The 13,864-nt window shown below is 31.2% G+C and overlaps 1 protein-coding gene across 1 annotated transcript in view; it reads left to right on the top strand.

The window, feature by feature from the left end:
• The window catches only part of LOC129220845 (DNA repair and recombination protein RAD54B-like), a 67,301-nt gene extending 53,481 nt beyond the window's left edge, over positions 1-13,820 (top strand). The window contains exons 17-21 of the mRNA XM_054855275.1: positions 1,177-1,349; positions 4,282-4,395; positions 10,717-10,863; positions 12,822-12,890; positions 13,354-13,820. Of these exons, the coding sequence (XP_054711250.1) occupies positions 1,177-1,349; positions 4,282-4,395; positions 10,717-10,863; positions 12,822-12,890; positions 13,354-13,416 (566 nt within the window). The 3' untranslated portion in view covers positions 13,417-13,820. The remainder of the gene's footprint in view (positions 1-1,176; positions 1,350-4,281; positions 4,396-10,716; positions 10,864-12,821; positions 12,891-13,353) is intronic.
• Positions 13,821-13,864: the final 44 nt, after the last annotated feature.

Here is a 13,864-nt window from a genome sequence, read left to right as displayed (position 1 = left end):
ACGTTGGTGCACTATACTAAGTGAGTGTGTTAAAAAAACAATTGTTTAGTAAGTTTCAATTATGATATTGTAAAAAGGGTCATCCACAAGTGATGTCATGCCTTGAGGAGGGGATGGGCTCATGACATTGTGATAAGGGGAAGAGACAGGGTGACATCACAGTTATTGTAACAATATGTTTATAAAAAAAATATGGCATGTGACAAGAGGAAGAGTTAGGTGAAGTGTAACACTTTGTGACAAGGGGGGAAGGGGGCAAATATGTTGAAAAAAAGTGCAACATCATTAACTGACAGCCCATTAGTATTCCTTCAAAATCTCATTTTACTCCTTCAAAACTCCTCCAAAACTCCTTCATTTTATTACTGAAATTGAGTATGAACCCTGTAAAATGCTTAATCTGCACAATCTCGAGCAAAGGAGATATAAATGGAGCATGATATCCAGATAATTAAGTTTATTAACATGTTGATGGGTTAAAATTTTGCAGATTGCAAAACCAGGGTAATTCTTTTACCTTTTAAAATTCTAAACTAAATCTTGAAATTTAGAAAAAATATTATTTTAACAGGATTATCAGAATTAGGAATAGTTTACCAAAAGCAGCTTTGTCTTGCATTAGGGTAAATACTGCCATGGGCAGGTAAAGGGCAGTAACTGCAAATTTGTCCTTTTTTTTTCGCTTTTTTGCATTAGCTTAATTGTACAAGCTTACTTATTTGGTTTTCGCTAAAATTAAAGCGCAAAAAAAAAAAAAAAAAAAAAAAAAAGAATCTAATTCAAACACTTTCCTATTGTTAGTATTGAATCCAGCACATATTTCTTCAAATTTTTCGAAAACTCATTTCTGCCGATACTGCTGTTTACTTGCCCATGCACAGAATAGTTTTAAGAAGGCTATTGATATTCATCACAAATAGATAAATTGATTTGGACCAGCCTTTCCTGTCATTGCATTTGCATATGCATTTGATTATTATTTGAAAATTACCCATGACTTTTTGAGTTAACTAACTTTAAGTTAATTTACCATTTTAACAAATTTGACTGAAGTTAAAAGTTATTTAATTTTTTGAAACTTTATGCAGTTAGTGAAAGTGGTTTTCATTTATTAATTACAATACAGAAATTTGCAATAGATGGAAGATAATTCATCCATGATATTTCAATTTGTAGGTGTATTTCTTTTAAGTAACAAAGCTGGCGGTGTGGGATTTAATTTAATTGGTGCATCTCGCATAATTTTGTATGATATTGACTGGAATCCTGCAAATGATCTTCAAGCCATGGCTCGTATTTGGAGAGATGGTCAGAAGCATTCTGTTTATGTGTATCGACTTCTCACCACAGTAAGTTTTTATTTTGTTCTTTTTTATGAGGCACTGCAGCACGACTCACCCAAAAAAATTGGTTGGTTCTGGTCATGTGATGCAGCAATATTTTGATCTTGTTAAGTACTGCTCAACATGTTCATATTTAAGCATAGACAAGACTTTTTTTAACTTCCTTTTACAAAAAGGGAAGTATTGTATTCACGAAAAAATTTTCACCCAAAAATCGTACTTTATTTTCGTTTTGCTCACCCCCAAATGAATGTTGAATTTTTTTTTTAACCCGACCACACGTGGATATGTGCCTAGGAACGAACAGACACCCGAAAGACCCATTTTGAGGATCCTTGAGTTAATTATAACAAGTTTTCTCTTAATGTCTGTATGTACGTATGTATGTGCGTGTGTATGTATGTCGCATAACTCAAGAACGGAATGCCCTAGAAAGTTGAAATTTGGTACGTAGGCTCCTAGTGGGGTCTAGTTGTGCACCTTCCTTTTTGGTTGCATTCGGATGCTCCAAAGGGGGTCTTTTGCCCCTTTTGGGGGGGAAATCATTGTTAATTTCAATGTAAACTCAAGGGGTGTTATAATTTGGCAGACACTAGGCAATATATCGCCAAACTTTTGGTCGCCAAGTTTTGTCGCCAACATGGCGAAAAATTTGGCGATTTTTTTTTAAAATTTGGTTTTAATTTGGCTATTGTTCGTGATATTTAGAGAGTAAAGTATTGAATCATATTAAAACTGCCAATAATGAGAAAATGACATAAAATTGGAGTAAAAGGAAGTCATGTGATGCACACATGAGCTGTTTTTAATTTAATGAATAATTTTCTTATCCTTTCATTTTGAGACTACTTGTAAATTGCATTTAAATTGCTGAAATATAATTTTAAAAGTGAAAAAACTACCATAGTTCAAGTTTTATAGAATTATATACTTATAAATGTAAGTTTCTTATCTTTTCCCCTTTTTTCCAGAAACATTTAAAATGCAGTTGAGAAGGGGGAGGGAGTGCATTATTTAGGATGTTGAAATTGAGGCTATATATACATTACAAACAAGGTTGATTCTATAGATTTCACACTGAATTAAATGTTGCAATTAAAAATGCCTGTATGGCATAAGAGCTTTTGTATATCCTAATTGCTCCATATAAACTTTAAAAAATTACTTGGGAGAAAAAGTTGTTTAATGTGTAAGTCTAATAGACGAAGAAATATTCTTCTAATTGTTTTCAATATCAGAAGAGTTATTCTGTTCAAAATTGTCTCTAGCTTTGTAAATACTTGCTATTTTAAAAACATTCATAGCTTTTTTGTAGCAGTAGGTAAGTCTGTTGGCAGAATCTTCATCTGTATCTCTGATTTCATGAGCTTGTTATGCATCCATATCTTGCTTAATTATTAAACTTGCATTTGTTGTTAAGATCTAGGAAAGGGAAAATGTGGACAGTACAAATAAGAGCTATAGCTAGGATGGAATCTAGAGCAGCGTTTCTCTGAAAAACTGGCCACATTTTTCTACCGACTAGTGCCACTCCACCTGTTGAGTATAAGATCTAGAGCTCTCATGTTTTTTTTTTCTGTTCGCAAACCTTTTTTTTCACCTTGCCTTTCTAATGCAAGGCAAGGTATATTCAGTAAATTACCGCCAATTAGCCAGGGCTAAAACAGAAATACGTGAAATACACGGCCAGCTCAGAGTCATTTCCATTCGCGTTCAATCTTCGAGTTGAACCGAACCATTGCTTCGGTCACTCATCTGGTCTGCTAATTCTATATTAGCTACCAGTTTGTTTTGCACTCTTGGCTTCCTTAAGAGGTTTTCCATCTCCAACTCAGTCACTTTCCTATGCCGGGCTGATGAGTGCTAATAAGCACGAAACTGCAGTCCTCGGCTGGAAATGACTGAGCTGGCGGTGTATTTCACGTATTTCTGCTTTAGCCCTGGCTAATGGCGGTAATTTACTGAATATAGTTTTATGTGTTTCAAGAACCTTATCTATTATTGTCCGATATTCGAACGTCCACCTATGTCGTTTCTACGTCTACCGATATTTTTGTGCTACTTTGGACAGAGAGTTTGACATTGGCGAGGCATTGGGGAGAAGGCTCAGCGTCCCTTGCTCTGGATAACCAACGAATGTCTCTACCCAAGATAAGAAAATTATATTTACAGTCAAGTATATATAGTTTGGTTAATTAAAAATATTTCTTTCATTTTCTTTTAAGTTGTTTAATGTTGGGTTCGGTGCTTGTGGGGTTGAGTTGCATACATTAAAAAAAATTTCCTCGAGAACATATTTCGATGCAGCGCTTACTCCCAAAAATACGGTAATCCTGTGTATGGTATTTACTCCATGATGTGGGGTGGAAAAGAGGGGGTCCGAGGGTTCCCCCCAGAAAATTTTTAAATTTGTAGTCTTAAAAATGCATTTTAGCCTTATATTCTCAAAAACTTGCAATTCTACTTTGGGTGTCACCCCCCAGATGGGTGACACCCGGGGCAAAAACCCCCTCCTCCCCACGTAGTGACGCATTATCTATTCTATACTATGATATTTAAAGCAAGGTGCCAAGGTTTTTTGTACTTTCTCTTCAGTACATTCAATAGTTTTTTTTTGCAATAGGTCTACTTTAGAAGTATATTTTAATTGCAACAGATGTATTCTTAATTTTTTTAGAATAGGGTAGAAATATTTTAAATATATATATATTTTAACTTCTTACTTTTAACATGTTCATACAAAAATGCATATGGAATTTTTAAAAATTTTTTTTTGAATCATTTAAAAATTTTTTCGTTACATAAGTGAAACGTTTATGAAGACTGTCTAATATGTTTTCTGTTTCTTTATTAAGACTAAACCAGCTGGGCCCAGAGCCTGTTGCTGATCCTCCATTTTTTGTTTGTATTTATTTATATTTCAATTTGAATATTTTAGGGAACCATTGAAGAGAAAATATATCAACGACAAGTGTCGAAGCAATCCTTAAGTGGATCTGTTCTTAATCAAAACAGTTCTGAGAACTTGAAGTTCTCTCATGATGAATTAAGAGTAAGTTTTTTGTATTTTTAACATTTTTGTATGCAAGGTGTCTTTCTCATTTAAAAGTTCATCATATGTAACTTTAGCAAAGAGTAATGCTGTAGTTTTAAAGTTTGTGTGTGCCTTATCTTTACTAATAATAAAGCTGAAAGTCTCTCTGTCCGGAGGATATCTGGATGTCTGTGACGCGCATAGCACCTAAACCGTTCTGCCGATTTTCATGAAATTTGGCACAAAGTTAGTATGTAGCATGGGGGTGTGCACCTTGAAGCGATTTTTCAAAAATTCAATGTGGTTCTTTTTCTATTCCAATTTTAAGAAAAAAAATATAAGATGGATGAGTAAATTACGAAATTATCATAACGTGGAACCGTAAGATGTGTACAAGCCAACTGGCGAGAAAATTCACCATACATTATTTGTAAATATACAGGCGAACTAAAAGACCTTTTGATTTTTCTATTACGGGCAAAGCCGTGCGGGTATCACTAGTCTTTCATAAAAGTAACTTTAGCGAATTAAAATTTATAGTTCCGTAAAATTGCATAAAGCTTTCTTTTGCTTTCCATTTTTGGTATTAAAAAGTACAGTCAATTCGCAATAACTCAAATCTAAAGGTACCAATGAAAAACTTAAGACTTATGGGAAGTTCGACTTACCACTAGTTTCGGTTTTTGACATTTTAATATTAAAAACCATTGAATATTTTAATTGATAAGTACATATAACAGACAAAACTACGGAACTTAAAAGTTTTCAAGCACAATATGCACAGTTTAATCAAAAATATTGAGAGAACAAAATTAAAAGCATGGTTTTGATTTCGATACTGCTGGAACCTCATGAATAGAGCTGATTCTACTTCAGGAAAGGTGTACATCTTCATTCATTTCTAATTCAAATGCATGGATTCTACTGCTTTAGAAATTTCTCTCTTTCTTTTGATATCATTGACAGAGTGTATTTCCTTAGACATCTTTAATAGTATAGAAAAATCACTGTGTCTCTCAGGAATTTACAGCAAATGATTGAACTAAAGAATAAAGGGAAACGTATCTTAACTTCGGTCAGCCTTTAAATAAAGGTACAATCAGTTGACTTGAGAGCTTAAAAGCAAATTCGTAGCCCAGCAACATGTCAAAGTGTAAACAGTGCAGTACGAAAAAAGAAAAGAATAAGCTACCTCATTTCAGCACTTATAACTCCTTTATCGCAATTTGGCTCAACACGTGCTCTTTTTGCTTTAGAGGTCTATTGTGCAGGAATTGCAAGTGAAGATGAATTAACTTTTTTCACTGTTACTTGTTTCTTTCTTTCTTTTTTTTTTTTTTTTGTTCTTTCGAAATAAATTTCGAGTCATCTTTGAAAAACCTTTGAGTTAAAGGAAGTTAACTTCGAGATATTTAGAATAATTGGCATGGAGTTAAAGACAAAGGGGTCTGTGACTTGATAAAAACTTTGAATTATTGGACTTTGAGTTACTGTGAATTGACTGTATATATTGACTGAAATACTGACTGTATACTTGACCGTGAATTGACTCCTAATTATCTGCGAGCGGTTTATCCAGTCTGTCACACTTTCAGAAAAAAAAAAAATGCTGTTTATAAACTGAATGTAGATTAATAAATGCACCCCTTTCAACTTAACAAGTGCAAAATTTATTTTTAGACTTTCCTTGTTTCTTTCTTTTCCATTCTTTCAAACCTTTGAACGCCACCAAAAACTAACTAGTTTAAACCTAATTTTTAGATCTACACTACTTATGTGCATAAACGAGGGACCAGATTAGTTTTGTTTGAAAAAATTCCCCCCTCCTCCTATATAGTTTTTAATGTAACCTAGTTTGAACTTGTTCAGTTACACGATTTGCTGGCGCACAGGTGTACAGTCGAGTCCCGACTTACGCGAGGGATGCGTTCCAAGACCATTCGCGTAAGTTGAAAGTAAGTTTCGCGTTGTGGAAAAGGGTATGTAAAAACTTTTATAAACATACCTATACGATTAAAGACACTTGTAAACACCACCTCAAACTGTTAAAAACCATTTCTTAACTATACATTACTGTTTCTTTTAAAAAAATGAATTTTTATTTATTGTATTTAGAAGAAAAAGAAAGTTTTGTTTAACATAAAAACTGCTACGATGCACAAAATCAATGATCAATGGGAAAGGAAGACGTAAAATAAACCACTACGGTACGTACAATTACGTAGTAAGAAAAACAAATGCACTCTAGTTTCCAAAACTTTCTCTTTTTCCTTCTATCTTCACAAACTTTAAAGGAAACAGTGCTCTTAGGTGTCATTATATTTCATTAACTTTCCCATATAGAATGAAAAAAATAAATGGAAAATAAGGAGTATAGAGTTATTTGTATAAGCGATGTTCAGGCTAGTACGGTGTGGGAACTTCCGCTCTCAGTGATGCCAAAGGGATGAAGGTCCATTCGCGAAAAAATCACAATTCCCTTTGGAAAATTTTCGTGTTGCGGGTGAAGAATTCGCGTTAGGAATAAAATTCTTTACTGGGGAAAAAATCGCGTTATAGTCATTTTGCGTAAGTCGGATCGCGTTGTGGCGGGAGTCGACTGTAATCTGTTATTTAACTTTTACATTATTGTTTTTCATACTTATTGTTTTCAGGTATAGTTTAAATGTAAGATAGTGTAATTGATTTTTTAAGTAATTGCCCTCACTAGTATCTTTTTTACCTGTTTTGCGGATTATACTCAAAATTCTCTTATTTACGGCTACCGTACCACCCTATTCCTGGATAATATTGGGAATTTATGGTATATCACTTTCTATGCATAAAACCTTTTGTGCATACTTGTAGTAAAGAATCAGATTATTTTCTCAAAGTAAATACATTTGTGATAACAAAATATCTTTTAAAAAATATTGAAATTTCTTGCTTTTTTCTTATATCTTATGAAACAAATTTTACTAAAATTTATAGATAATTATTACAGTGGTCGGAGTGGAGATTAAAATAAAATTTTAGGACAGTAAGTAACTAATGTCAACAAACACAAACATCGCTATTTTGAGCATATGCTTCTTCAGGGTGGCGACAGGAACTGGGAAAAAAAGTTCCCTGACTTTTCCCTGATTAAGTTCACCAAATTTCCCTGATTTACGTTACCAATCATAATGGTTTCCTTTATTTGCTCTACTTGAAATCCATTGTATGTTTGTATAAGATGCAATATTTTAAACGTTTTAAGTTGTATAAAGTTGTTGAACTAAAGATATATTTTAAAAAGATGCTACTTTTTAAATAAAATGGTACAAAAAAAACCATATCAAGTCAATTTTTTTGGGGAAAACCTCCTACAAAACAGTATACTAAATTTTTTTTACATGGAAATGGAAAGGTTATAGAAAAATTAAAAAAAAATACTTTACTTCCAGTAACCGCTTAGCATAAGAATTTTAAGAAACTTTTAAAATCACTCTTAAAAACATATGTGTATTTACGATAGAACTAAAAGGTAATTGAAATTATTTTGAACTAAATTTTCAAACAGTGTAATAATTGTTTCAAGAATAACAAGTAATAGTGAAAGAATAGAAGTAATGTAGTTATTCTTATATAACTAATTGGCATATTTATGCAAAGCAGATGAAACCTTTTGACATCCATTCATAGAGAGCTTTTCTCTAAGCAAGAACATAGCTTTTAATTAATGAATACAATATTTAAACAATAAAAAATAAAGATATTTACTTAAGTACACAAGTTAACACTAATTCAAATGATTTCCGTATCTATCGAAAAACATCTTAGATTGCTTTTGTAACAAACAGCTTTGAAATGCAAGAAAAGAAAATAAAAGAAAAAAAAACAATTGGTTAATTTCAAAATATATAAAAGAATACAACTTGGTTTAAAAATAAAAGAATCATTTAAGTCTGAAGAAAAGAAAACCTTTATAAACTACGGCGACAGCAAATAGTATAACAGCAAAAAACAAAGTTTTTTTGATTTAAAGTCCAATTTTTGCAATTAAATTAAAAACGCGAAGAAGTAATAACTTTTAAGCTTTTATTAGTATTAATTCAAAAAACAAAGATTTCTTCTTGAAACCGTGATTACAGTACGCTAATTACTGCGAGACAATGGAATAAAGGCAAAGGTGCTAAGGCATTAATGACAGTTTCCTCTTTGCCTGTAGGGTTGTTTATTTTACGTAGCATTGAAAGCGTGAAAGGAAACTTTAAGCTAGGTAAATTAAACAACTTTACAAACACAGAAGCAATCTTAGGAAGTTCATCCTGTGATTAATAAGTAAGATTCAATACTTTGAACGTTGAGGAAAAAAGATGCACAAATATGCGGCAATCTATAATCGCACCTCATTAATTTTACTTTTTTTTGAACAGATAATTGGCAGAAAATGAGTAGGGAATTAAGGTACTTGATTTTGAAAAGCAAAAAAAAAAAAAATTTCTTCATATAATCAATTTTCCCTGATTTTTTGTTATTTTTTCGAAATTCCCTGATATATCCCTGACTTTTCCCTGATTAATAAAGTTCCCTGACTTTTCCCTGATCTCCCTGATCTGTCGCCACCCTGTTCTTTTTTGTCAACTTTGTTATGGAGCTGCATTCGCCGTCCCCCCCAAAAAAGCTATACAGGGATTTTTTTTCCCTTAAAGGAAAATAAGGAGCGACTTTTAGACTACATTCTGGTTCAATAAAACAAACAAACAATGTTTAACTGATTGTAAAAATAAAGCTAAAAACACAAATAAATCACAATCATAATCTTTATTAATAATAAAGCTCAAAGTTTGGCTGGATCTCTGTCGGGATATCTGTCCAGATCTCGGTTGGGGTATCTGCCCGGATCTCTGTGGTGCACATAGCACCTTAACCGTTCAGCCGATTTTCATGAAATATGGCACAAAATTAGTTTGTAGCATGGGGGTATGTACTCAAAGCGATTTTTCGAAAACTTGATTTTGTTCTTTTTCTATTCCAATTTTAAGAACATTTTACCGAGCAAATTATCACAACGTGGAGGAACAAATTACCATAACGTGGACGAGCAAACTGCCATATGCGACTACGGGCAAGTAAATTAACATAGCAAATTGACAAGAAATTCATCATCCATTATTTGTAAATATGCAGGAGAACCAAATGACCTTTTAGTTTTCTACTACGGGCAAAGCCGTACGAGTACCACTAGCAATAAATAAAACAAGTTATTTTAAATATCTGAAAAATATCATTATTTCATAAGTTATTTTTTATTATTTCATAAGTTTTTTATTAAGAAATTTTATTCAAAATTCATAAAAATATGATCCTATTGAGATCCCAACTTGAAATTTTGCACAATAAACATAAAATACAAAGTTTGGAGAAATTAAAAAAAAAAATCATTATACGTTTTCTGAAAAATTTAAATTTCACTTTTTAAAAATGAAAATTTTTGTAAAATCAGTCATGTTGCATATCGTATTAAACAGCAACTAATGTACTTTAAAATGCTTTTTACCAAATCTATCTATCTCTACTTGGTGCTGAGTTATCATCCATTTTAGGTTCAAGCATCCATGAAAAAAAGGGTTTTTCTAAAAATCAAAGTCTCATAAATAAAAAAAAATAAAAGAGTTAAAAATCTAAAAATGTGGACTTTTGATTACCTCGAAGGGTAAAACCGATGAGCCTAATTTGAAAGAAATACAAAGAGGTGAGGGAGAAAATTTCTCAAATTTTGGATCCACACTTGACATGGAATGACCCATATGCAACTGTTTTCTCCAAACCATACCATTTATTTTAGTGCTTTAAGATTGCCATATTTTTTTTCAATGAAAAGTATAAATCCCTGATAAAGTGGCTACTACCAATAATAAAGTGGCTTTAAAATTAATAGGGCACAGGCTAAAAATTTGAATTTTTTAAGTCTACTGTTTACCATTTTTCACATGCTAGTTTGCAAAATGTAAACAAGATTGGTAGAAAAAGTTTGAATCAATGTGAGTAGGACCTTTTTTTTCCTGCAAAAATGTGAGGTAACAAAAATAATTTTAGGACATTTAGGACAAAATTGTAAATATTAGGAATTTTAGGACAGTATAAAAAAATTAGGAATTTTAGAAAAAAATATGACATTTTCTAACCCTGTATTTGATTTTTAAAATATCTACTTCTCATTGCTTTGATTTAAATTAACTTCAGAAAACTTTACAAAGAGTGATTCTAGGGGGGGGGGATGGGGCGGGGCGCTATGTATAAAATATTTTACGAAGATTCATGTTGTTCATATTTCCACCCATGATTAATAATGATTTTTTTTCTCTCAATAAACAGGATTTGTTTACTTTCCATGAAAACACAAAATGTTTGATACATGATTCAATGAACTGCAACTGTGTGATTCAAAAATTACAAACAGAAAATTTATTTAAAGTACCAATTTGTAGTGAAAATGCATCAGACAAGCAGTCTATAAAAAATGTAAGTAAGATATTAAACACTTTTCCTCTCTATATTATGTTTTGAAGATTTAGTTGTTTTCCATCAATGTTCAGTTTAATGGCTGTTTTAATTAAATGCTTTTTTGAAGAAAAAAATCATTTCTTGCTTAATTTACATGTGTAGGTACATATATCGTTTTTCTCGTTATGTAAGTGTTAGGTTATTTATTAACTACATAACGCATTTGCCAGTGTCTAACCAGGGCGAAAGTTACCAGCAAATTTGCACATGGCCTTGCCTCACACAGGCATATGATATTGCATGTTATTTTATCTCTAATGTGGGTCTGAGATTCATTCTAGTAAAACTAGATAAAATAAATTATATAATTAAACTTATGTACCATAAGTGGCACTACTTATGCAGCACTTTTCTTGTGTAAACAACGGCGTGCATTTTGATGATTAACCATAAGCTTGTTAGGAATTTATATCATAAAGTCATAGCTGGGAGTGGAAAACATAATGCAGTAAAACCTGTAAAGTTGACCTCCTGTCTAAGTTGACTGCTATTTTCAGATACAGAATTAGATCTTATCATACAATTCAACCTCTATAAGTTGACCACCTGCTTAAGTTGACCACTAAAGTAGTGCACCGCAAGTGGTCAACTTACACAGGTTTCACTGTGTATCCATTTTCATTGAATGTTTAACTGTTTTCGTGTTTGTAAGTATGACAATTTGATTTTCATATTTTAAAATCCAAAATAAACATGTAATCAAATCATTTGCACTTTGTTTGTATACCATTTTCTTAAAAATAACTATTACCTCATTTCCCGCCCACTAGTCAGCTTCCACATCACACAACTACAGAAATGAAATTGTAAAATATAACTTACATTATTCCTGTATATTCATTTTCTGTCCAAAAAAAAAAAAATCGTTTTTTACCAGGTTTTCTGAAAACAATTTGTACCCTTTGAATAGATAGAACCTCATTGATTTTTTTTAGAGGTGCATGAAATAATTAATGTATGCATGGTATATCTACAAAACGATTATTTAACATTGAGGTAAAATATAATTATTATAATAAAAAAAGCAGCTTCAGACTAAAAATGTTACTTTTGTAAAAGAAAAAAAAAAGGCTTGAACAAGATCTTTATTCAGGTGATAGAATAGAGAAATAGGGGAATTCTAATTACTATGTGAAACAGTAGCGTCCAACATACGGCCTGCAAACTAATCCATGCAGACCACTGCTACGTTCAATGTCAGGAATCAAGAACTATGCTTTGAATTACTGAACCTATTAATTTATATGCATTGGAAAATGTGCAAATAAGTAAAGTTCATTTGAATCAGAAAATTTATTCACTACTGAATTTTTTTTTTTTTTTTTTGAATAAATATCTGGTTCAGAAACAGGAATTTACTTAAGAATGTTGCTTTAAAGTACCAAAATACTGTTAAGTTATGTGGATGATTAAATGAACTGTTGACACTAATAGGCATTTTTTTGAAGGAAATTTATTGGAACTTACTATTGACTGATTCAACCTTTGTCCCATTCTTTATCATTCTGCCTGTTTACAGAAAAATTATTAGACATTTAAGCATCATTATATCATTTACTGTATTTTCACTTTACTTAGTACTTCAATGAGGTAGTGGCATTCAAATCAAAAGTTTGCTAATGCTCATTTCCAAAAATTGGCAAGTTTGACATTAAATAGTACTGTTCTCTTTATGTAACAAGGTCATGAAAGTTTTTATGAAAAAGTCTTGGAAAAGTCATGGATTTTTTTTTTTTTTTATCCAAATAGAGTATGAACCCTGGTTATATTATTTAGTCAAAAATATTGTACGACTGTTAAGTAAAATAATGATTCTTTTGGAATGCTATTCAATTCTAGTGTTACTTATTAAATAATAGGAGAAAGTGACTTACTTACAATAATATTGTTGTGATCACTCACATTTTTTATTGCAGAATGCTAGTATGACAGAGCTTGCAAAATGGACACATATACCCGGACCAATTTCTGCAGAAAGTACTCCTGTGAGTATATTTTTCAATTTTTACACATAATTGACTTCTTTTAATGTTACTACAAACCTTTTCTACCGCAAAAATTTTAATTTGCTTTAAGTATAAGAAAATGTGCATTCCTCATTTAAACCTCTAAGACCTGCCTTTAGAATGATATGAAGGATAAAAGAAACCAATAATGAATTAATATTATAACCCATGTATGAAAATTTATGTGACTTTTATTAAATGGTCAGACACCCTTTAAATTTAACCTGCTGTCCATCTCTAAAAACAGATTCTTCTATTAAAAGATTGAGATTTTTTTTTTATTTTTAGCACAAGATTCTAAAACCTTTTTTTTTTATCATTGCCCAATTTAGATGAAAATTTCAAATTAAAACATACATCTAGTGCTATAATATTTGTTTCTTGATCAAAAATGTTTAGTTTTTTAAATCCATTAACATTTGCTTTAATTTTATCTTTATAGGATGCTTGCTTAGCGGATTGTGGCACTGATGTAACATTTTTGTTTCTAAACAAAGTAAATTAAACATTTTTAGAAGCTGTAAATAATGTATACAAAATATGTCATTAATATAAGTTTATTTAAAAAGAAATTACATAATAATAAAGTGCACAAAACTTTGCAAGTATCTTTTGTTTTAATGTTGATTCTAAAGATAACTTTGAACAAGTAAAATTATCACAATTTGTTCTTGTACTTAAGTAAATCATTTGTTCCAATAGAAGAAATCCAAATAAATACTCTACTATGTAAACATCAATTATGGATATAATGGATATGCAGTAGATCATTACTATCCAAATTCTCAAAATATGTCAAAAAAAAATGAACAATTTACTTAACAAAATTCACAAATATAAAGTTGAGCTGTATCAACATATCAATACTTTTGTTTACAATCAAGCTATTAAAAAAAAAAAAGGAATAAAGTAATGTATAAAATGGTTTTACTCCTTTGTTATTAAAGTGACTT

This window comes from Uloborus diversus, chromosome 4 (assembly GCF_026930045.1).
Source record: "Uloborus diversus isolate 005 chromosome 4, Udiv.v.3.1, whole genome shotgun sequence".
In the NCBI taxonomy this organism is placed as follows: domain Eukaryota; kingdom Metazoa; phylum Arthropoda; class Arachnida; order Araneae; family Uloboridae; genus Uloborus; species Uloborus diversus.
Note: the sequence above shows the minus strand (reverse complement) of the source record. Positions and strands in the feature narration are given on the sequence as shown.